Source organism: Hypomesus nipponensis, chromosome 15 (assembly GCF_054491055.1).
Source record: "Hypomesus nipponensis isolate SF chromosome 15, ASM5449105v1, whole genome shotgun sequence".
NCBI classification, from domain to species: domain Eukaryota; kingdom Metazoa; phylum Chordata; class Actinopteri; order Osmeriformes; family Osmeridae; genus Hypomesus; species Hypomesus nipponensis.
Window position 1 is genome coordinate 1,310,682 of NC_140375.1, and position 23,497 is coordinate 1,334,178.

Sequence of the window (23,497 nt, forward strand, 5' to 3'; positions counted from 1 at the left end):
GCCCACCAGAGAGACTGAAAGACTTTGTGATTAACACATAGCTTGCCTCTTGGAGCAGAATACTCTCCAGCAGCTATGGAGGTACATGAGTAGTCTACCTCATTACCTCAGGTTACCGCGTATTCTCAAATACGTATACGGACGGAAAAAATAAACGGGAAGGGACGTGAAATGTGGGGAAACTAAAAGAAAACACAGATGTTATTGTTAACAGTTTATGGAGATGTGGATGTTCATGGTTTAAAACACTATGTGGAAATTGTTTAATCATAAGCATTTACAGAAGCTAATGATAGGGCTTATAAAAGGTCTTGGGTGTCATAACTTTCAACTCAACAGCAGAGAGCTTGAGTTACAGTCATGTTCTGTTAGAATTTATTTCCATTGTAAACTGTTCATTTTCTTAAGAAGAGATGCTGTACCCTGTTAGCTCTATGCTGTTAATTAGCCTACAGTTCAAAAGGAGGAAGATGTCATGTAACTGGGTCTAGTCAATGGCGTAAGGTTATGGGCATGGAGATGAGGCTACCGCAAGGGGGCCGGGGAGCAGGGCGGTAGGATATAACAGGGCAAGACGTTAGATACTACAGACACGCCACGAATAAAGCAGACTCCTCAAGTTGTATTATACGTGTCACGGAACATTCATTTTACGAGCAGAAGCTTGTACAGAGAGAATTGCAGAGGCGGGACCTCCATTTTCAATCTTCGAGAGGCATTTGTGGAGGCATGCAGCAAAGATCGGAAGTATTCATAGTAAGAATGTAAAGGAGTAATTAAATTTAAAAAACATATGTAATTTTAAAAATGTTTACTATTTCAATACCTGCTAGTGCTATCAACATTATGTGTGCCCATACATGTTAACCATAAGCGCTAGCTAAGCTAGGTACCTAGCTAAGCTAGCTAGTCAGGCTAATCAGTTGAGCTAGAAAACTTAGCTAAGCTAGCTAGTAGTCAAGCTAATCAGGTGAGCTAGAAAGCTAAGCTAGCTAGAAAGCCTGTTAATGTACATTGCATGGAGCTTTACTCTATTCGTTTTCAAAAAAACATGTCATTAAAGAGGGAAAAATAATGAAGAGGAAGAAGGCAGACATAGCGTCCTTCTTCAGGGCAAGTGGAAAGAAGACAGCTAAGGCAAAGAATGAGGATGAGATGGAGAAAAAACAGGCAGAGAGCGAGGATGAGGAGCCCCCAGAGAGCAGCAACTTAAATGGACCTCCAGGTATACAGTATAGAGACTCACATATAGTACAGCTTGGTATGAGGTTATCTTATTTACAATTGGCTTAAAGTGTGTCTATTCATATACAGATCAGGTTGAAAGTGCATTGTAAAACATATCAGTTATTTTTTTATTACATTAAAGAATGGCATATTTGTATTTGCTACCCAGAGACACTTTCACTAATATTATACTTTAGCTTATAGTGTGTTTGTTAAACACTATATAGCATGCATTATAAAACCTTTAGGAAAATTACCTGTACACCTTATTGTAATTATTTTAGATGTTTCTGAAAGATTGATTGAGAGCAGGACAGAAGAGTCCTCCCTGAGGAGTGGCCCCAGTGGATCCCCAGGTAAATTGTCAATCTTACATTGTATGTTGTACTCTTCTGCTAACTTTTCCATCGATATTGTCCACAAGTTTATATTGAATATGTTTAATGCTGTAGAAAATGAATTTTAATCTTTTGTATCTGTGAAATTGGATAGTGGATCATTACACCTTGTGGAAAATACTTTAAACACCTATTAATGTTTTTAATATATATATTTAGATTCCCACAGACAAGATTCAGACAGCGAGAGAGAGGAGCCTCCAACAACGAGTGGCGGCCCAAGTGGACCTCCAGGTATACTCACTCTTTCACACATACTGGACACTTTAATTCCACTTCAGTTTTGCCCAATCTGATACAGTGGCCTGATAATTCATAAACAGGTATGAGTCATACCACTCACCTCAACTTGAGTAGAGTTGGATGAATGGCCTCAAATCTATAACGTTTTTAAGAAGATTACAGTGTTCAGATAATCCATTAGATGTAACATGGGATAGTACACTCCAATGTATGAGTTTATCTTGATTATTAATCTCTGCTGTAATTTAATAATTGAATATGCCTTTTTTTCCATTTTTAAACAGACATTTCCAAATCAAGAACTGATAGTCCAATCCAGCCACGTCTGAAACTCTATCCGAGGACACTCCAGGGCGACAGGCGCAGACACTTTCAGGCATCGTGGTACTCTATCCACACATGGCTTGAATATTCACTGTCACAAGACTCAGCATACTGTTATGCATGCAGGCATTTTGGCCTCCCACACACAGAGTCAGTGTTTACGTCAGCCTTGGGTTTTAAAAACTGGAAAAAGGCAACATTCAGAGATGGAGGGTTTTGTGGACATGCAAAGGGAGAGGGTCACACAAATGCAATGATTGCTTGGAAAGAATATGAGAGAGCAGATGCCTTGTTAATGAGTACTTTAAGTAAAGAACATCATAAGCAGATAGAGGAAAATCGTGCCTACATAAAAAGTTTAGCAGAAGTCCTACTGTTAACTGCAACCCAGAATATTTCACAGAGGGGACACAAGGAGACAGTAGATGCAGACAACAGGGGAAACTTCTTGGCTATATTGGACATGATTGCTAAACATGACCCAGTTGTTAAAAAGAAAATGGCAGGGCCTCGCAATGCAAAATACACGAGCCACCAAATTCAAAATGAAATTTTGGATACATTAGCTGAAATGGTACGCGCTTCCATCATAAACGAAGTCAAGGAGAGTGAAGTCTTTTCCCTTATGGCAGATGAAACTAAAGACCTTAAAAAAAAAGGAGCAGATCTTTTTAGTGTTAAGATATTATTATGCAGGAGCTGTAAAAGAGAGCTTTTTGCACTTTGAATCTGCAGACCGCCTAGATGCTGCAGGCCTGACGCATAAAATAATACAGGTACTTGAGAGATGTGGCTTGGAATACAAAAGTAACCTGATCGGGCAATCATATGATGGGGCTTCTGTCATGAGTGGCAAGCACTCAGGCGTTCAGGCTCGTATTAAACAGGTGGCAAAACAGGCCTTTTATGTACATTGTAATGCCCATTGTCTTAATCTTGTTCTTGTGGACACAGTTAAGGCAGTACCACAAGCTGAATGTTTTTTTGCATTGTTGCAGAGACTCTATGTATTTGTGTCTGGCTCGTACATTCACAGCAAGTGGCTGAACATACAGAAAGAAATGTATCCTGGAGCACCCAGAGAACTTCAGCGATTGAGTGAAACAAGGTGGGCTTGCCGGCATATAGCTTGCCACACTGTTCTTGATAGACTACCTGCCATCATGCGTCTCCTTGTAGAAGTGGCTTCAGAAAACAGTGGCGATGGAAGCATTGATGCACGAGGCCTGCTCGCTCAATTTGACCTGCAGTTCATTGGACTTTTGGTGATATGCAATAAGGTTTTTGGTGATGCAAGGTGTCTCTCTGACATGCTACAGTCTCCCTCTCTTGATTTGTGTTCAGCTGTGGATCTAGTTCAAGCCCTTGTGCAAAATGTTCAAGCTTACAGGGATGAATACTCCTTTGAAGGACTCTGGAGAAAAATCTTAAATAATGCTGAAAAATGTGATGTAGAGGTGGAACCTACTTCAAAAAGAAAGACAAAACAGAGCCGGTGGCTAGATGGACATGCTGTCATGTCCTCAACGGGTGAGCGTTCAGAGCAGAGTATGGACACTTTCCGTACCAGCATATTTTACCCTGTGCTGGATAACATGCTCAGTGAGCTAAACAGACGATTTGCTAAACCAAATTGTGAAATAATGTTGGGAATCCAAGCCTTAAATCCGTCAAGTAATACATTTTGCCAAAAGCAAGCTCTATTTGCATTTGCTTCTATTTATGAATGTAACACAGATGACCTCAAACACGAGTTACAAATAAAAATAATTTTCTTTTAACCTTCGCAATGTGGGGGGTCTGAGACAGCCCAACGGTTAAAAGAAAATCTTTCACTTTGTTTTTGTATGCGGTAAAGTTGTTGCAAACGACGGTGGGTCCCAATGACTTTGGGTCAGAATGACCCGAAGATAACACAAGGGTTAAAGAGGTATTCCATGAGCTCTTCAGGTTATGCAAAATTGCTATTGCCATACCAGTCAGTACTGCCTCCTGTGAACACAGATTTTCCACACTCAAGTTAATAAAGACACACTTGAGATCCACTATGGATGATGATCGACTGAGCAGTCTGGGTATTTTAAGTGTGGAGTCCAGACGAGAAAAGTCCCTGGACTTGGATGAATTTGTTAATCGATTTGCTGCTAATCACAATAACCGCAGAATACGTCTGAAATGAGTGTGTAAACAATGATCTGATGAAGTGATGATGTAAATAGTTTCAATAATGCAGTTAGAAGTTCTGCATTGGAAGATTCCATGTAAATAATCCCCAAGGGCTTCGAGGCAATTTATTTTTTAAGAGGCACTATTTTTTATAACACAAAGGAAAGTATCAAAGTGTTCAATGCCTCTGTTATATACAGGAGGCTAATCTTTAGATCTTTCTTGCAGACTCCGCCCTAATACCCATTGTGAATATGATGTTTGTTATTATGTGTTTGATAGATCTTTATGGATCGAATTGAAGAAAAATGTACACTGCTTATTTAAACAGGCTGTTAATGCTTGTCATATTTACATTTGTTGTAATTCAGCAAATTGTATTCAGGATGTTATTTTATTTTCATATTTCTATACATTAGCTCAGTATTTTATACTTTTTGTTATTTAAAGAAATCCATATTGTGATCAGACTTGATTAAAAAAACATTGCACTTCTAATTTTGCATCCTTGTTTTGTATTCCTGATGATACACTGAGAGAATTGACTTGGCTTGTCGCCATAAACTGAGGACATCTCTACTATAAAATAGAGTACCTTACTGTCATTGCATATCTCCACAACCATTGTTCGACTCAGTCGTACAATACAAAAAAAAACACAAATAGCAATCGGTAAATCAACAAATTAAACCAAGTATGAATACAGAATAAGTGTATTATTTTTTTTCACCTGAATTCCGAATAATGTTGAGATGTTTCCTATGTGTCTTAAATAGCTCTGCATCACCTGGTGAGACACATGCTTGCCACCCGAAAATTATCGCTGGCCCCATCTTGGCCACCCCAACGGAAATTCCCTGGCTCCGCCACTGGCTACGTAGCCAAAATGGCGCCCGTTTAGGGCGAGTAGTGTCCATCGTTTTTTAGTGATGTACTCCTTGTGAAATATATTTTCAGCCAAGTACCCCCTAACCAGCACAGAGCATTTTTGATTGAAAAAAAGATGTAGGCCCTAATACACTACAACTGCTATGCCAGTTTAACGGATGTGTTCAGGGCATGAACAGGCACAACTCATGGGTGGGTTTTTGCTCGCAGAGGACAATGAAACAACAACTTGCCATTATCTCTCTCTTTGCACCTCAGCTTCCCTCAAGCAATACAAAATGTAGTGTTCATTCAACATTACATCACATATTCAATGTACACTACTAGCCAAGAGCTATTCAAATTTGACCACAAAAACATTTACCAAATTAATGTTAACGTCACAAAAAACTATATCCAGAGGAGATAACAGTGCCACCTAGAGCAGGGGTTCTCAAACATTTCAGCCCACGACCCGTAAAATAATGGTGCCAGTGACTCGCGACCCCCGCATTCACGGAAGTGGTTCACGTATATGTGGGAGTAAAAGAGGCCCTGGACTTTGATCCAGACCCGCCCACCAGAACCGGCCCCCATATACGCCACCACAGCTGCCCCTGCCCTGCTAATGCATGCACATTCTGAGTTAGATGTGATGCTAGTTTGGAAGATCCATAGTTAATGCGAGCACGCGTAGCGCGCAATCCAAATTTTTTGTGCCTTTATTTGAGCGCAACATATTTTTTGAGCTTTGTGTAAAATAAACAAAGCCGTTTTAAGTTGGTAAAACATTGTGCGTAGCAACCCACCTTCTGACTTCAAGTTTCAATGACTTTCCGTTACCAGAGCCGGTTTAAGGAGAGCCTTGCCACTCCCTATTAAGCCCCATTGTACCGAATTTGAAAGATGTGAATTAGAAGCACAAAACCCGTTGCAAATGACAGCGGTCATAAACTTTTCGCAGCAATGAATATCAAGAAATTACAGACTTGCGAACGCAGACATTTAACCTACATATGGCCTATACAAATCAACAGAACTTTGTCTGAGAAGATGGCGTTTAGTTTGAGAGCGTTTTCTCTGAGAATGATGGCGTTTGGTTTGAGAGCGTTTTGTCTGAGAATGATGGCGTTTGGTTTGAAAGCGGCAACCACACAAACACGCGCCACTAACACAGGTGATTGGTATAAGCTGATTAGTGGAGACACAAGACAAGCTTTTCAGTCAACTCGTCTCATTAAAAGACTACATTCTCTGCCGCAACCTACAACCCCGCTAATAATATCTCCGCAGGTATAGCGGGAGAATTTGAAAAATACATGGTTGATTTTTGATATAGAATCACTTGTAGAAATGGCGGTCTCAGGTGGTGCTACGTCACAAAACATTTTTTACAGTAGGCTACACAGTAGCGGACTGGCCATTGGGAGCACCTGGAGAATTCCCGATGGGCCGAAGCACTTCTGGTTGCCTTATAATTCGCTTGCCTTATATATTTTTTTACAACTAATAAACATTTCGGCAGAAGATTGAGCGACGCGGTTGGCCAGCAACACGGTTGGCCGGCCCCTAATGAATTTATAATACATTACAATACAATTCTAGAACTATAATCATTAGCTGTATCACGGGCATGGCACTATCTATAATCCCAGTTATTAATATTTGTGGCAACTTAATCACCAAATGCATCACGGGCACTGTGCACTATATAGCAACGGGAACAATGCTCATAAGACTTTATAAAGGATGGATGTATTAAAATTATGTATTGTGCTTATTAAATGTGTTTTATGAATTTAGAAGTGTGCTCAGGCTTAAAACATTGTGTCTCACACAGGGTGTGGGAAACAGGCTGTATTTTGTGTTGTTATCTCTCCATTTCAGAAGCAACCTTGAATCCGGGCTGAGAGAGAGCCCGAGCAGGTGGGATAAGGAAGAACAACTCCCTGATACACGAGAGAACAAGCTCAACCCTTTTGATATTTCTGTTTCAATTGCACTGTATAATATATGCTGTGGCAGGGACAGATAACCAGTTGGACTTCGTGAACCAACCCAAACTCTGTTGCTGGTAGGGAAACGTAGACAGCCCCAGAGCTCTGTACTTGTTGATTTCCAATTGCTGCATTAAAGCTGATATTATCGGACCTCTGCGACTCCAGACCACTCTTTCTAGAACACATTTGTGTCATTGAATACCATCATTACATATTGGAATAGACACAAACAATCTAAATCCTTCACCCCCCCTTTCCCACAGGACAGTTGGTCTATTCCAAATGAACGCTATGCACACAATAGTGACACTGACATATAGAAAGCTAGCCAGTAGAGACAATATAAAGATGGAAAACCAGGCCAAGAATCGTAAACGTAATTACCTTCACTGGACAATGTTTTACCAATTGAAAAGGCGGCTATTTTTGTTTTACATAAAGCCTCAAACTTTTAAGCTCAAATGAGCCACAAAAATTCGTTCGCATTAAGCGTTGAAGTCCCTATAACTGGCATCACATCAGGCACAGAAGTTGCATTCATTAGCAGGGCGCTCGCTGTGGTGGCGTATACTGGACCGGTTCTGGTGGGCCGGTCTGGATCAAAGTCCAGGGCCTATTTTTGCTTCGGGGAATCTCCCCCCTCCTGCACTTCCGTAGTGGACAATCTGAAAGTGAGGAAGCGCTGAATTTATGTAAATTTGAGAGGGGGAGAGGTGAATCGAACAATGCACACACTGGCTCGTAGAAAATAGGCCTATACATCTTTAGTGCTGTAAGTAGACTTGTAGGAAACAACCAACCCGGTAGCATAGCGCTGTCCCTCTAAAAACCCTGAGCCCTACGCGCCCAGGCCCCGTATTAAAATAATGTCCACAGCCCAATGAACCCAGTCCCCAGAGTTGCTGGCTCCAAACGTGGAGTGGTAGTGCGTAGCCTACTGGTGACCACTTAACTTGCGGCGAGCGACAGAAAGGTCCGAAACAGTGGCGTGCACGAGTAGCGTCGCATTGGGGTACGCCGTAGCCTACTCAGTATTCCACCCCGTCCGTTGATGTAACGTGGAACTGGTCCCGTTGTTGGCCGCCGTTCCCTGGATCCGTGTTCTCCGACTCCGCGCACCCCTGGCTCCCGCTCGCATCGGTGTCTGGTTCTGGTCACCCCGACTCCGCGCACCCCTGGCTCCCGCTCGCATCAGTTTCTGGTTCTGACTCTGGTCACCCCGCTCGGCCACACACAGCCTGCTTTTTCTCTGGCCCACTCACAGTTCTGCCCCTCTCTCCCTTCCTCAAGCTCTTTATATACACGCTCCTCAAATCACCCCCAGGTGCGCCAATCAGTGCTTAATTGTCTTTGCTGGGCCAATAGACCCCATGCATTTATCACAGTACAAGGTGTTTATGGAACAACTATCACTCAGTAAAACGCAAATAACACTGCTGGATGTAATATTCATGATAATCATGAAATTGAATGAAAAAAAAACGTGTGAGGAAAACAAAATATTACGAATAATGTTCTTCCCACATTTTATTTCTGCAGTCTCACTACAGTGCGGTCAACTGCGTCGCCAATTCCAAATGTTTCCAAAATGTGCGTAGGCCTACGGGAGGGTCAGAGTTTGCGTGAAGGACCGCACAGTGTCCCGTCAAGTTTGTTTTTTTATAAATCACAAACTTTGCGTGGAAAGCTTTGTAAATGAGACCCCAGGTAATGTGGGACAGTCACACAAAACAACGCATTATTTTACACATTTATGTGCGTGTTTCAATCAGTGGCTATACCCCTTCATTATGCTGCAATAGTGCTCATTGTAACTTGATTTAAATTCCTTTGCCAGCCTTATCATTGAGAAATAGAACGTCATATGCCGCTGAACTTTGGACGCGTTTTTTCTGTACAGACCTCTTGTCAAGTCAGATCACGCCTACTCTGATGATGTCATACATTTAAAAACCTCTGCATAGTGACTAAAAGAGTTGTATTTACGAGTCAAGATCAGCTCTGGTGATTGGATGTCGGTTTGCTCATATTAAATCAAAATGCATAACTGTCCCACTTTACCCCACATTACCTGAACTCGCCCAAAAAATGTATTTATTTAAAAAAATAATTTCCATATCGCGATAGGCTACATTTTTGCAAAACATGTTAAAACATGTTTAACTGAATTATAACCAACAGATGGTGCTAAAGTTTCACTGTTCGTAAAAATAACGGAAGTTAAAACGAGGAAATTGTTGTCATTCCGGAGGATACTGGTGAGATCAGAGCAATGGGCGACAAACAGGACCTACAACCGACAGCGTTGAAATACTTCGTCCATTTGACTGCAAAACAACACGCTCTTAGAAATAACAACACTGCTGCCAGCAAAGATGGAAATCTGTTGCACACTGTCCAAAAGGTCAAGACATCACGGTGCAAGGTAAAGGCAAATGATTCGTAAGTAGCATCTTTGATCCATAGCCTAATGGGACACTTATTTATTAACTATGTGTTGTCTATCCCTGTACGTTATGTGAGATAGACCGCCTATGTGAGAAATGAAAAAATCCGTCGTATCCTATAAGGAATAATATCACATTTTGCTATGAAGTTTACAGTGCCCATCTTCGACATGCTGTACTGTTGTTTTTTCTTATTTAGACATCTTGTTAGTGTAGGCAGTACAAGCCAAAGTCAAAATGGCTAAGGTGTGCTTTTATTTTTCCTTTACGAATTGCATCGTATCAATGCAAATAGTCAGTTTTAGCTGACGGTAAGTCGGTGTTTTTCCTTTTCAGCTTCATCAAATGACATCAACCCTGGGAGCCACTGCACTTGTGTTTGGCGAGCGGTAGATGTTGGCTCGGGGACGCCAGGCAAATTCTAAATTCCATTATTCTCCTTGGCCACAACATTACTGTGGGTGTTTATGCGAGCGAACACTTCTACATCATCGCTTCATCCAAGGGGTCGCCTACGGAAGTTAAGTGGGTCAAGCAGGAACAGTTACCTTCGTCCCATGGCTCACACTCGCTTCCAGGAGAAGGGTGCAGACGTGGCTGCCGCCAATTTATCGTATGTCCAGGGTCGGCCTCTGTGCGTGAACGGAACTCATTGGATCCTCTATCTACTGGATGAATGCGTACAGAACATGTCGGAATACTGGAGCATAGTTATTGGATTAATATCAATGTTTTGCTTCCTGCTATCCACTGTACCGTGAGTAGGAAATATAATAATTTAATTGCTTTGTAATATATAAAGTTTGAACTGTGCTTTAATAGTTTATGACCAGATAATGCTGATGTGAGATATTTTTTGTGCATAATTTGTGCGTGTTAACATCTGAGAATCAATAGGTTGGAGTTGTCAAGACAGTTTGGGCCAGTTTATCAAGTTATGGAGACATCTTTCTTTTCTTGTCTACCTCTGTTATTTACATTTAGTCATTTAGCAGTACATTGACATTTCCCCAAGGCAAGTAGGGTGAAATGCCTAGCCCAAGGACACAACGTCATTTGGCACGGCCGGGAATCGAACTGGCAACTTACTAGCCCAATTCCCTAACCGCTCAGCCACCTGACTGTTATCCTGCTCCCCCCTCCCTAGTCAAGTTTATGAGGCCTATCGTAATGGGAAGGTGGAGGAGGCCATGTCGTTTGGGTTCCTGCTGTTTCTCATCAGCGGAGACCTGAGCAGCCTTATGGGCTGTTACCTGACCAATCAGCTACCGATACAGGTATTATCAACCACAAACTCTATCCAAAATACATTATAACTAGTGGTGGGCCGTTATCGGCGTTAACGTGCTGCGTTAACATGAGACTCTTATCGGGCGATAAAAATAAATATTGCCGTTAATCTATTCTCAAAGTTGGGTTGTGAGCTGGTTCTATACCACGCAAGCTATGATGACTTTCACCTTGACATTTTTGCACGGATGTATACCTAGCCGAATTGCACTGTAGGGGGCGAGAACGAGTCTTCGAACCTGTGTGTATGCCTTGTGAACGTTTGTGTCTCAAACGTGATGTGCTAACATGGATGCAGCCATGATGCCGCTTGGTTTGCCTCAGGGAAAATTTATTTTTTAAGAAGCTTCCCAATGTAAACCTCGACAAGACTACGGTTGTTTGCACCTTGTGCTATGCGGAATTAGTTTACTGTAGGAGTTCTTGCCGGGCCAAGCACTGATGTAGCGCAGGGTTTGAGTGCAATCGAGGCAAGCCCATCAGCACAGCTGACGCCAAGCATCAGCCAAGCTAACTAATCTAATAAACAGTTAATAAACACAAGTACATCTTATTGAACATAATTTATTTTTATCACCAATTATCATAGTAGAACAGTTTTCTCAAGCAGTTTGTTTTGGAAACAGGAGATGAGCCCCTAGTCACCTGGCTTGAGAAACCCGTTCTGAAAGACTTTTAGTCATTATTTGGGGAGCACAGAATATTCTGAATGCCTTCGGCGGAATTCAAATGAGCCATTTTAATCCAGATTAATCTATATTAACACCCAGATTACAGTGAAATTAATCTAGATTAAAAAAATAATCTATGACCACCACTAATTATAACACATTCATACATTCACAGGGCAACGTCAGGCGTGTAGTCAAATTGATCAAATAACATTTATTTGTATAGCCCTTTTTATATGCAAGCATGTCACGATCACATACGCTCATAGAACTGCCCCTCAACCAACCTAAACCCTCAAGGAAGACAAGGAAAAACTCCCAAAACTCTCAACAGTAGAAAAAATAGAAGAAACTTTGGGAGGAGCAATTCCGAGAGGGATCGCCTCCTCCAGAGACGGTTGGTGAGAGAGAGGAGCAGAACACAGGCTAAACATAATCACACAGTGTCAATCGGTTTTGAAACACCAAAATTAATTGTTCAACTTTACAGATGTAAGACAGGACCGGGAGACTCTCTGTTGGCCGTCATGGAGACTGGTTTCCGGTTGACGTGTAGTGGGAGTAGCAGTGCTTTAAGAAATTATCCATAAAACAGTGTTAGGATTGCTTATCAATATTAAAAGCTTAGAGTTGAGAGTATTTGGCAGAGATAAGAATGACATAAAATAAGGAGCACATTAGCTTTCTGAATGGCTGAACCTGCCAAGCTAGTCAGGCAGTAGCATACACTGCTAACATATCGTATATACTGTACATATTTGCCAACACTAGATGAACTGATTTCAGTGCAATTTTGTAGAGAACTTACTGTTTAACCACGAGACATCCTCCAGTTCTGCAACTCACTAGTGGTAGTTGGTTGTAACATATGGTATTGTATGTTCCTTCTGTAGTTAATTGTTTGGGGGGCTGTGTGAAGCATAGCTCTGTTTGTTGGGCTTGGCCATAAAAAATTATGCGAAATAACATAATTTACTCTGCCATCCTCTCTCTCTTCCCCCTCTCTCACTTTGTTTTCTCGCTGTCTCTCTCTTCCCCCCCTTCTCTCTCTCTTTTTGTTCTCAGATAATCACAGGGGTATTCTACATTTTCACTGACATGAGCCTCATCTCTCAGTTCCTCTATTACAAGATCAAGAACAGTTCCAGCAGAAGTATATCCCCTCATCGGTTCTCTGCTCTGTCAATTCCATGTCATAGCATGAGTTCCCTGGTGTGCCCAGTTAATTAATATTGTTTAGAGATACACCCAGTGTTGTAGTCAAGACCACCTAAATCGAGACCAAAGCATGACCAAGACCAGAGTGTATCGAGACCGAGACAAGGCCAAGACTTTGAGGGCTCGAGACCATGTCAAGACCAAGACCAAGGCAGGGCAAGAGCAGACCACTCAAAACACACAAGCAGTAGGGTTTGACTAGGTAAAAAGTTATATTTGATCTGTAACTTTGCATTTGAACTCAAAATAAGCACTCTGATTTTATTTATTTTTCTTGGAAGGGGAGGCGCACTAGTACTCAGTCACTGCTTTCACATCTCTCTCTTACCTAAGTGAAGGAGTGCAGTATTGCGGCTTTTAACTTAAATGTATTAAGTCGGGAGAGGTATGCAGGTTACATAAGTTAACGTTGATGTATCATAACTTTATATTCATCATTAGTTACATAGCTTCATGTGGTCTTGCTCCTTATCACAAACAAAATCTAGCAAGCAACTGAAACTAACGCACTGGAACATACAGTATGTTTCGTAGCTAATACTCGCCAAATCTCTTTGTGTAAAGGGGGAAGAGATTTATGAAGAGTGTTGGAGAGAGATAGATTGCAAAGGTTAGGTAGATAGCTTTGCTTTCTATATGCCGGTAACAATTTTACGTAGGCCAAGTCCCAGCCGTCTCAGTGACCGTCTCTTTGCAGAATATGGCTCTGTTTTCTTTTGGTTGTTATTGTAAACTCTTTGTGGTTCAGTTAACCAAATCCAATTATAGCTGATTTGGCTAACATCTTCAGACAGCCTCTGTTTCACTTATCTTCCTCATTCACTTTTGGGATGCAAGGAGGGGTGATGGGTAATTTCAAATTAGAAATGAGTGAAGTTATTGGTTGCATTTGAAGTGTGACGTTTTACACCCAATAACAGTAATGATATTACTTCATCAATGCACGGGAAATTAAGTGATATTCCAGCAGTTGTAGTAAAAATGCGGTAGATGACGAGAACTTTAAAAAGTGAACACCGGTCTCGAGTACTACAACTGGATAAACTTATATGGACATTTTGGCTGATACCGATAACCAATATATATGCCAATAAATACAAATCTTGAAATTAATTTTGCTGAGCCTGATCACAAAAACAATAGGCAAACAAATACAGTGGACAATAATTTTATTTACAAACGTTAAGGGCAGAAAACAAGGAAGCTTCAGGGAAACATCTAGATCTTTCTTTTCACAAAATAATTTACTAAATGTAGCCAATATTGAACAGATTTCTTAATTTAAAAAAATAATTGTACATTCCTATGGCCAACTTTCTTTCATATAAATAAAATCTATTGCCTGACTAACATTTTTACTATGCATAAATAATGCGAATAAGTCACTGAACAACATTACTAACATAAAGAAACAAAATACCCATAAAATAATTTTATTTGTGAATCCGAAGTTGTTGAACCGACAGAAATAATCCATAATTAATCAACTTTGATTAACCAACCTTATTTTCTTATCGGACCGCTAACGATAATTCTAAAAGTGAACATTTATTGGCTGATACGGTTATGGCTGCCGATATATCGTGCATCCGTAATATTGTTTTGGTGTGTGTGTGATCTTGCGTGTGTGTGATCGTGCATATTAAAATCTAGTAAAAAAGAGTTTATACAGAACACACTTCTTCTCTTGTTGCTGCTCAACCTACTGGAATTTAATGCACTAGATAACATAGGATGTGTCCATGTGCTCCCTGCACCAGAGCTTCCTTTATTGAAGTGGCTTTGTTTCCTGTGGTCTGGCTTGGTCACTCTGGTCCTCCTGGGGCTGCCCAAACTCATCCTCAGAAACAGCATCTCATTTGACTCACAGGTACGTGTGTCCACCATGGACACCTGGGGTTTGAAATAACTGTTAAAAATATCAACTTTGTGTGCTTCAAATTTCTGTTGGTACCAAAACTTAACTTTGAGGCAGGTAAGTTTGAGGTTTTCATGTTCTACCTATGTCCTACAGAGCCCTACTAACAACTTGGAGGTCTATGGCTACACATGTGGATACCTGGCCTCTGTCTTCTACCTTTCCTCACGCTTTCCTCAGCTCCACAAAAATGTGAGTGGTAGCTTCATGCAGTGTGTGCGTGCTAGAGAGAGGTTTGGACTTGCATTAGGAATAATTAACACGATAAAGACCAGCAACATCTCCAGAAAAACATCTCAAGCAGCAAATACCAAGAATTGATTCCTCCTCTCTGTCCCTTCCTCTATGATTTCCCCCTCTACCTCTCTCTTTCTCTCTTCCACCATTCCTCCCCTTCTCTCTATCTCTGGCCAGTTTAAGCGGCAGTCCACTGAGGGAACATCCTACCTGCTCTTTGCCCTGGCCATGATGGGAAACAGCACGTACGGGCTCAGTCTAATGGTGGTCCTCCCTGCCCTCCAGGGGTCCAAGCGAGTCTTCATCCTCAAACACCTTCCCTGGCTCATCGGCAGCCTGGGAGTCTTGCTGCTCGACCTCTTGGTATCCTTCATCTCAGACAGGGGGAGGGGTCAAGGAGCATGGTACAGTAGATATTACCGGGTTCCCGGTAGTGATGATGTAGTGCATTCTGCTGTTAGTTGTTATTCTGCGGTTGTCTGAATTGAAGTTGTAGGTCATCCGGTATCTGAACATTATCTCAGAAAACGTATCTGGAAGATGAGCAAAAGTAAGGATTGCTTTATTGATCTGATGATCATCTGCATCTATTCACACTAGTGTGTTATTTTGATACTTCTTTTTCTGTAGGGCTGTCTACTCTGTCACTGTAGTCCGTTATACCCTCAACCCCACTGTCAGATCACCGTCCAGTTCATCAAGTACAGGAAGAACCGTTCCAGCAAGACAGGCCAGCTTATGAAGGTTTCTGAGGTGGAACCTCTTCTCTGTGAAGAAGAGGAGCTGACCACAGTCTAGAGGGAGATAATGGTTCAACGTTCAGGACACACTGACATTTCAGGATGCTCACTGTAAAAGAAAAAAGACATATATTGAAACATTTTGATTTTCTCATCACAAGATAACTAACATAGTATGTACCATTTTTTATGTAGTATTCAATAGAAATCAACCGTTTACTCTAAATTTGAATATGCAACATTCTATGACATTTTCCTAACTGAACAATATTATGTGCAATTTCATATTTGTGCCATAGACCAACTATGTCAAGTAATATGCTATAGCGATGGCACTGATGCTAAGCTAATGGTGTTATTCTGCAGCATGCTGTAGTAAAGTAATTAGAATGACTGTTACTTAGTGTCTGTGTTGGGAATTGTAAGTCTCTAATGCTCTGTCATCCCTACAAGAGTGTGTGGTGTCCACGGGTCTTCTGATGACATGTCTCATCAAGTGTGCCTTTTCTCTACAGCAAGAACTACATGTGCTGCAGCAATAGTTGACTATTTTGTATCCTACTTGTAAGTCCACTTACTCTTAGACTGCTGAAGTATACCTCAGACAGTCCTTGTTATGTGTTGCTGCTCGCATACAATATGGCTGATGGAGGCTAGCAAGGTAAGGAACATCCTTCTTAACATACCAAGTCTGTCAATGTTTGACTTACCCAACCAGTTGAAATAGAACTTAGAGAACCTGAACAGCTGTCTCTACCTCATCTCAGTAGGTGGTCTTGATTTACATGGTCAGGTGTGCCGGGAGAGCATGCTTTGTTTAGGTCAAATATAACTTTTCTACAATGTACTCCTGGGAGGATGAATGAAGCACGTAAAGTGTCATTGTCAGTTTATGTGAACATGAAATAGGACTGAGTATTTATCGGTAGTTTATAGGTTTCTTTTCCCAATCACAGTGATGTGAGTCGACACAAGCCAATCAGAAAGCAATACATGTGTGTTGTAGAAAGAGCAGGAAGGGTTTGAGCTTAGGGGGCATTTAAAACTGTACTTCATTTCTTATGAAAGTTTGGGGGATTATTGGTGCTTTTTTCTAAAATGTTTAAGAGTCAGTCATTTTTACATTTTAACTTGAGTACACTGAGTTACACTGTATTTTTTGTTAACGTTTATTTTATTTATGCCAGTAACTAAGACAACATGCTATCATAAAGTAACCTAAACAATATTTTACTCTTTAGGGGAGCATAGAGCATGGACGGCAATGCTGTTCAGAGTGCCGTCCCTGATAAGCGGGGACGTCTGTCGCTAAGGGGAGCATATATTATGGACGGCGATGCTGTTCAGAGTGCATAGAGCATGGACGGCGATGCTGTTCAGAGCCGAAGGCTACCATAGCATGTAGCTAGCTACAGCAACTTTGGATGATTCAATAACTTTTGTCACGTTATTTTGTATGAATTGTTTTGTTTAAGTGTAGGCTATATATTTATGCCTTTATTTATTATTATTTTTTACGTACAAAAGTAGGCTAAATCAACAATAAAATCTAATGACAATATTTACTTGAAAAACGATATATTATGGTTAGGGTTTGACTAGATATAGGCTACATATATTTTGATTATTTCGAGAATTGTTAATAAAGACTTGTGTTTTGACCCTTTGATATATATTGCCCTTTAGGTCTGTTAAGCAGTCAGTTTTATTTTTTTCATGGGTGGATATGGAACCGCCAGTCAGTCGCTCCAATTTTGTGCACGAACCACTACATCAGAGACAAATCTAAACGTTACAATACCATGCTATGCGACAAGTCAAGTTTTGAAAATATGCATTTAGTCTTGTAGCACCAGCAAAAGTCGTTTTTGAATATGGACCCAGCGACATGATATCTCACACGGTAAAGTTAGCATTGAGCCAGAAGGTCTACAGTTATCAAAACATCATAAATTGACATGGCTGTTCAATTATGATAGCATAAACCACTTTATAGGCCCTTTTTCGTATGGACAGACGAAAGAAATATAAAAGAAAATATTTAGTTATTGGATTTGGTGTTCATTAGCATAAACATTAATACAACATTACCTCTGGCATCATGACATCAAAAAGTAGGTCCACAGTCCTGATGTCCATTGGTTTGCCTCCCACTGCCCTATCTAGCAGTTTGATTAAGTCATCACCCTGTAACAGTTATCAATATAACTAAATATATTTGGCTAACAAATTCTATAGAAATCTTTATTACAATGACATACAGGCTTCCCAGAAAATCTGGAAACTCCGAATCTGGGTCAGTTTCTTGAGCCGCAGGGACGCACCAGGGTTCCTCCACAGAAACATTCTTGGGGACTTTATTGTATCATTCTCCAGGTCAACCAGGATTTCCTATTGGTTAAAGTTATTTAATGTATGTGAAACACACCAAGACTAAACTACAAAAACCATACCTTTACTTCTTCCTCTGTTACAACGCCCAGGACTCCTTTTTCCTCTATTACCACACAGAGTCTGTTGATAACAAAACCAATATCATTTTACCAAAATATTTATGTGATACAGTCTACACATTATATGGCCAATTTGCACAACCTGGAAAAATGCTGGTAGGTATTTACTGAATGTAAAACCTTTCAGTCTCATGAATTAGATGGGACTGGTCTACTATTTTCTACATTTACTAAAGCATTTAGGCGTTTTCAGTGAGAAGAAAAACCTTAGCAAGCAGCAATACTAGTAGTAGCTACCTGTCAAATACCCATAGCTGTGGGTTCTGGCAGCCACATTGAAAAATTGAAAATATCTGTAGGTCGGCGGGCTTTAAACCTGCACATTCAAAGTGCAGCCACTCTTTGCAGCTGTCATACTGTATCCACTGGTGTATAGTGACATCAGGATACAGTACTCTGAAAATATATCAATGCATACATTATACAATAACATTTCATAGCTTACACACCATGCATAACTGGATGTTAGTACACTAGGAAGTTGTTGATATTATTGTAAGCACATCGTAAGCAAATATTATACATATTGTATAGTTATGTTCTTAATACAAATTGACAATTAAGCTGTCAGATATTGGAGTAACAGCAGTTGCTTTCTTTTGTATGTTAATTCATATCATACTGTTGTCCGGATGAGCCTTCCTGGAACACGCATACATGGATGTTATTGGCCGTACATTGCCATTTCCTTTTCGGCTTTTCTACCTGTCAAACATTTATGAAAATTACACAGAACAAAATGTGTAATCCACAACATGCATCATTCTTATATTTGGAAAATGTGTGAAAGTGTGCCTAAATGTTGCGTAATGAAGGAATACACAAATAAATACTTTCACATCTGCCATCATCTTTGTGGCGTGGTAAAGGCGAAGGTGCTGTAGTTGGTTGTGTCCCAAACCCTCCTCCTTAACTTTCAAGGACTGCAGTTCAATCTGTGCCATCTGCAGAGAAAAACTTATGATCAGCAAGAACCCTGAGAGCATTAGTTTATAGCATAAAAAGGCACATAATTGACGTTTAATTAACTATTAATATCCTGCAGTAATGTTCATGAATGTCTTGCATTCAAGCTAAATCAAATCTGGGTGAAATATAGTTCTTCACAATGACATTTATTACCTTACATATTTTCTCCTAGTATTAAAACGTAGTGCTGTCAAATGATTAAAATATTTAATCGCGATTAATCGCATTAATGTCATAGTTAACTCGCGATTAATCACAATTAATCGCACATTTTAATCTATTCTCAATGTCCCTTGATTTCTTTTTGTCACATTCTTTTTTTCAAATTTTAATGCTCTTATCAACATGGAAAAGTGGTTCGGATTGCTTCGTGCCAATATTTTTTTTATTGAAAACAACATTGCAATCGCCTGGCTTTGACGAGGGGGCGGAGAATTCGCATCAGCTGTGTGCTTGGCCATCAAGTGGTATTTCAGACTGGACGTGCTGCGATGATAGCTCAGTTTACAACGACAAAACACACAGATCACTGGTCTTGTCAATGGAACCATTTGGCAACTTTTTAAAAGTAAACTCTCCATTCAGAATCTTACTGACATCCATTTCGGCATCTCGCACTCGCCATCCACTCAAAACGTAACGTTAGCCTACTACAAGAGAATGTCTAATATCCGTAAACGGGCTCTGCTACTACTCTTTAGCCGGCTCGCAAGCCAAACAAGTGTTTGTTTCTCTTTAGCCGGCTGTGTTTGTGGCGCGCCTGTTGTTTTGTTTCCGGTCTAGCTAGATCCGGTGTGGAGTTGTAGTTTTTCTAAAGTCGGTAATTGTTGCAACAGCATGTGAAAAAAACTACAAAGTCTGCAAGGCCAAAAAGAGCGTTAATCGCGCGATAAGAAAATTGACGCCGTTAATTTGGGTTTGCGTTAACGCCGTTAATAACGCGTTAAACTGACAGCACTATTAAAACGTAATTTTTTGTTAAACATAACAATTTACTATCACAAAATGTTTTTTTTTAAAAATAACATCTCTTAAGACAGAGTACCCTATAGTCATGTCAAACACCCCAGTTATTTCCATAATTTTTGCGTCCACTGTGCTGGGTATTTCTGTGCCCATACAGTTATGTCCCATATTTTGGAAAAGGCAAAGCTGTACATTTAAACAAATCAAAATTGTAACTTAATTTTACCAGGTCTGTCAGTGCATTATTTATTATATTTGTAGTCTGTCTCAATAGGTTTCAAACTCTAAACTTAACATTCATAGCAGCTTAATTTTTTTTTTTTGGCTAAAGAAATTATTAAATCTGCCAATGATGACTACCTCGTAACGAACACTAGGCTACCATTTTAGGGTTTAAAAGATGAAGGTATGCTTCTAAACATGAAACCACTGAAATGTTGTGTGGACAAAGTTGTCATGTTAAGCTTCACTCTGTGGACCCCGAAGCCTGCAGTGGAAGGTCTACCCCAAGACCGGGCTTCAACCCCGGCTCCAGCGCCAGCCCGAACCACAACATTATACATAACATATTAAAGCACCTTAGCAACTCCGTCATTTTTCGGGATTGTTTTGTACAAGCCCAGAGAGTCGTACACTCGTATTTGTTTAGATGGTCCATCAAAAACCTGTGCAGAACACAAGACAATGTAAATGCTGGAATTTTAAGGCATAATTCGGATACTGATGGCTGTTTGTGTTCCATTCCCTAGACCAGTCATTTTTTGTTGTTCATTCCTCGCTACAGGTACAACAAATTGTTTGTCGTCGTCGTCATCTGCCGCTTGTTCCGGGGATCGGGTCGCGGGGGCATCGACCTAAGCAGGGAGGCCCAGGCTTCCCTCTCCCCGGCCACTTCCACCACCTCTTCCTGGGGGACCCCGAGGCGTTCCCAGGCCAGCCGAGTGACATAGTCCCTCCAGCCTGTCCTGGGTCTTCCCCGGGGCTTCTTCCCAGTGGGACGTGCCCGGAACACCTCACCAGGGAGGCGTCCAGGAGGCATCCTAATCAGATGCCCGAGCCACCTCAGCTGGCTCCTCTCGACGCGGAGGAGCAGCGGTTCTACTCTGAGCCTCTCCCGGATGACCGAGCTTCTCACCCTATCTCTAAGGGAGAGCCCGGACACCCTGCGGAGAAAGCTCATTTCGGCCGCTTGTATTCGCGATCTCGTTCTTTCGGTCACTACCCATAGTTCGTGACCATAGGTGAGGGTAGGAATGTAGATCGACTGGTAAATAGAGAGCTTCGCCTTTCGACTCAGCTCCTTCTTCACCACAACGGACCGATGCAGAGCCCGCATCACTGCGGACGCCGCACCGATCCGCCTGTCGACCTCGCGCTCCATTCTTCCCTCACTCGTGAACAAGACCCCGAGATACTTGAACTCCTCCACTTGGTTCAGGATCTCCTCCCCGACCCAGAGATGGCACTCCACCCTTTTCCGGTCGATAACCATGGCCTCAGATTTGGAGGTGCTGATTCGCATCCCAGCCGCTTCACATTCGGTTGCGAACCGCTCCAGTGAAAGCTGAAGGTCACGGCCCGATGAAACCAACAGGACCACATCATCTGCAAAAAGCAGCGACCCGATCCTGAGGTCACCAAACCGGACCCCCTCAACACTCTGGCTGCGCCTAGAAATCCTGTCCATATAGGTAATGAACAGAATCGGTGACATAGGGCAGCCCTGGCGGAGTCCAACCATCACCGGAAACAAGTTCGACTTACTACCGGCAATGCGGACCAAACTCTGGCACCGGTCGTACAGGGACCGGACAGCCCCGATCAGGGAATCCGGTACCCCGTACTCTCGGAGCACCCCCCACATGAGCCCCCGAGGGACACGGTCGAACGCCTTTTCCAAATCCACAAAACGTGTAGACTGGTTGGGCGAACTCCCATGTACCCTCCAGGACTCCGCGGAGGGTATAGAGCTGGTCCAATGTTCCACGGCCAGGACGAAAACCACATTGCTCCTCCTGAATCCGAGGTTCGACAATCCGGCGGACCCTCCTCTCCAGGACCCCTGAATAGACTTTCCCAGGGAAGCTGAGGAGGCTTTAGGGGGGATCACAAATTGTTTGTTTCAAAAAAATGCAATGACATTTTATAGAAACATCTAGAAAAATGTAGCAATTTGTTTTCATTGGCAACAGTTTTTCACTGTGTGGATCTGTCATTGTCATGCAGAAATATTGTGGTTATTGGTATGACTTCAGTTACTCTACTTGCATCGAATTCTCAAACTTGATGTTTCATATGCAGAAACTATGATTCCTAAAGATCAATTCCAAAGGCTTTTGATAAAGCTGTATTACCCAAACAATGAAATGGTTCCCCTTTTCCACATTGTTGCCGCCAACACATCTTGGGAAGATGACCTTTGAGTCTGCCCGTACATCCTTAAGAATAGTAAAGAGGAATCCTTAAGCAATTCATTATATTGTCTTAAAATTACACATGCAAATTCAATACATACATGTTACCTCCTTATTCTTTTCATGTTTTGTCTCACAAATGCTATTATCTGAACACTATGATTAGCTGATTTACATTTATTCATTTAGCAGACGCTTTTTATCCAAAGCGACTTCCAAGAGAGAGCAAAAGAGCATAGGTCACTGATCATAACAACGAGATAGTCCCAAACATTGCAAGCAGCCAAAACATGAAGCATACATTGTGAAAAAGCTAAACAAGTGCCAAAAGGGAAGACCCATAAGAGCATGTAGTTATACAAGTTACAAATTAAAACAACATGAACCACAAAAGTGCAGGACTGTACCTGTAAAAGAACAATCAACAGTAAAAATATTACACAGCAAGTACAAGACTTAACTTCGTTATATCTAACCTACAATAGCAACAAGTCACTCAATAAGAGTCATAGTGATCCTGGAGGAAACTAACAAGTCCAGCCAAGCATTCCTAAGTGCCGTTGTACTCCCGGAACAAGTGCGTCTTGAGCCTTTTCTTGAAGGTGGGGAGACAGTCAGTGTCCCTGATGGAGGTGGGGAGCTGGTTCCACCATTGATTTAGTTGAAAATGTAGGACATGCATTTTACCTGTATGCAGGACCGGCGCCTGTCCCCAACTGTTTGATGAGCTCTCCAATCCCGCCACCAGTAAGGGAACATGAAGGATGGGATTACCGTGACCTGGTCATAAATTAGATATAAATGTAGAAATGGACCGCATATTTGTCTTTCAGTAAAATTTGACAACAAATTCATATTAACTCGCATTGTGGACATTTTCAGCAAGTTG

The 23,497-nt window shown here is 41.4% G+C and overlaps 3 protein-coding genes across 8 annotated transcripts; 2 read left to right on the forward strand and 1 right to left on the reverse strand.

The window, feature by feature from the left end:
• Positions 1-1,073: 1,073 nt before the first annotated feature.
• Positions 1,074-2,979, forward strand: LOC146256953 (uncharacterized). The gene is made up of 4 exons (XM_084674961.1): positions 1,074-1,225; positions 1,512-1,583; positions 1,785-1,859; positions 2,153-2,979. Exons 1-4 carry the CDS (start codon positions 1,075-1,077, stop codon positions 2,917-2,919), a joined length of 1,065 nt encoding a protein of 354 aa, XP_084531087.1. The 5' UTR covers position 1,074; the 3' UTR covers positions 2,920-2,979.
• Positions 2,980-9,483: 6,504 nt separating this feature from the next.
• LOC146256954 (lysosomal amino acid transporter 1 homolog) lies at positions 9,484-17,901 on the forward strand. Of its 3 annotated transcripts, XM_084674827.1 has the most exons (8): positions 9,484-9,667; positions 10,009-10,429; positions 10,820-10,949; positions 12,699-12,786; positions 14,612-14,721; positions 14,866-14,961; positions 15,184-15,369; positions 15,688-17,901. In XM_084674827.1, the coding sequence occupies exons 2-8, from the start codon at positions 10,140-10,142 to the stop codon at positions 15,802-15,804; spliced, it is 1,017 nt and encodes a 338-aa protein (XP_084530953.1). In that variant the 5' UTR covers positions 9,484-9,667; positions 10,009-10,139; the 3' UTR covers positions 15,805-17,901. The 3 variants fall into 3 exon arrangements, with proteins under 3 accessions (XP_084530953.1, XP_084530951.1, XP_084530952.1); XM_084674825.1 differs by lacking the exon at positions 15,688-17,901 and having other exon boundaries at positions 15,184-15,489; XM_084674826.1 differs by lacking the exon at positions 15,688-17,901 and having other exon boundaries at positions 9,484-9,650; positions 15,184-15,489.
• Positions 15,717-20,145, reverse strand: LOC146256955 (uncharacterized). Of its 4 annotated transcripts, none has more exons than XM_084674832.1 (9): positions 19,826-20,145; positions 19,093-19,203; positions 18,882-18,964; positions 18,497-18,655; positions 18,200-18,260; positions 18,071-18,137; positions 17,838-17,933; positions 16,457-16,596; positions 15,722-15,855 (listed from the first exon to the last, which is right to left on the reverse strand). In XM_084674832.1, exons 1-7 carry the CDS (start codon positions 19,829-19,831, stop codon positions 17,929-17,931), a joined length of 492 nt encoding a protein of 163 aa, XP_084530958.1. In that variant the 5' UTR covers positions 19,832-20,145; the 3' UTR covers positions 15,722-15,855; positions 16,457-16,596; positions 17,838-17,928. The 4 variants fall into 4 exon arrangements, with proteins under 4 accessions (XP_084530956.1, XP_084530958.1, XP_084530957.1 ...); XM_084674831.1 differs by having other exon boundaries at positions 18,008-18,137; XM_084674828.1 differs by having other exon boundaries at positions 17,838-18,137.
• Between the last annotated feature and the right edge of the window lie 3,352 nt (positions 20,146-23,497).

Excerpts from the sequence above, each read along its gene's own strand:
- LOC146256953 (XM_084674961.1), top strand. The coding sequence starts at position 1,075 with ATGAAGAGGAAGAAGGCAGACATAGCGTCCTTCTTCAGGGCAAGTGGA. Across the intron at positions 1,226-1,511 it reads CAACTTAAATGGACCTCCAG|ATGTTTCTGAAAGATTGATT; the intron begins GTATACAGTATA and ends TAATTATTTTAG. Across the intron at positions 1,584-1,784 it reads TGGCCCCAGTGGATCCCCAG|ATTCCCACAGACAAGATTCA; the intron begins GTAAATTGTCAA and ends ATATATATTTAG.
- LOC146256954 (XM_084674825.1), top strand. The coding sequence starts at position 10,140 with ATGCGAGCGAACACTTCTACATCATCGCTTCATCCAAGGGGTCGCCTA. Across the intron at positions 10,430-10,819 it reads TTCCTGCTATCCACTGTACC|TCAAGTTTATGAGGCCTATC; the intron begins GTGAGTAGGAAA and ends CCCCCTCCCTAG. Across the intron at positions 12,787-14,611 it reads CAAGAACAGTTCCAGCAGAA|AGCTTCCTTTATTGAAGTGG; the intron begins GTATATCCCCTC and ends TCCCTGCACCAG.
- LOC146256955 (XM_084674830.1), bottom strand. Across the intron at positions 18,261-18,496 it reads CAGCTATGGGTATTTGACAG|ACTCTGTGTGGTAATAGAGG; the intron begins GTAGCTACTACT and ends TGTTATCAACAG. Across the intron at positions 18,138-18,199 it reads TAACAGAGGAAGAAGTAAAG|GAAATCCTGGTTGACCTGGA; the intron begins GTATGGTTTTTG and ends TTTAACCAATAG.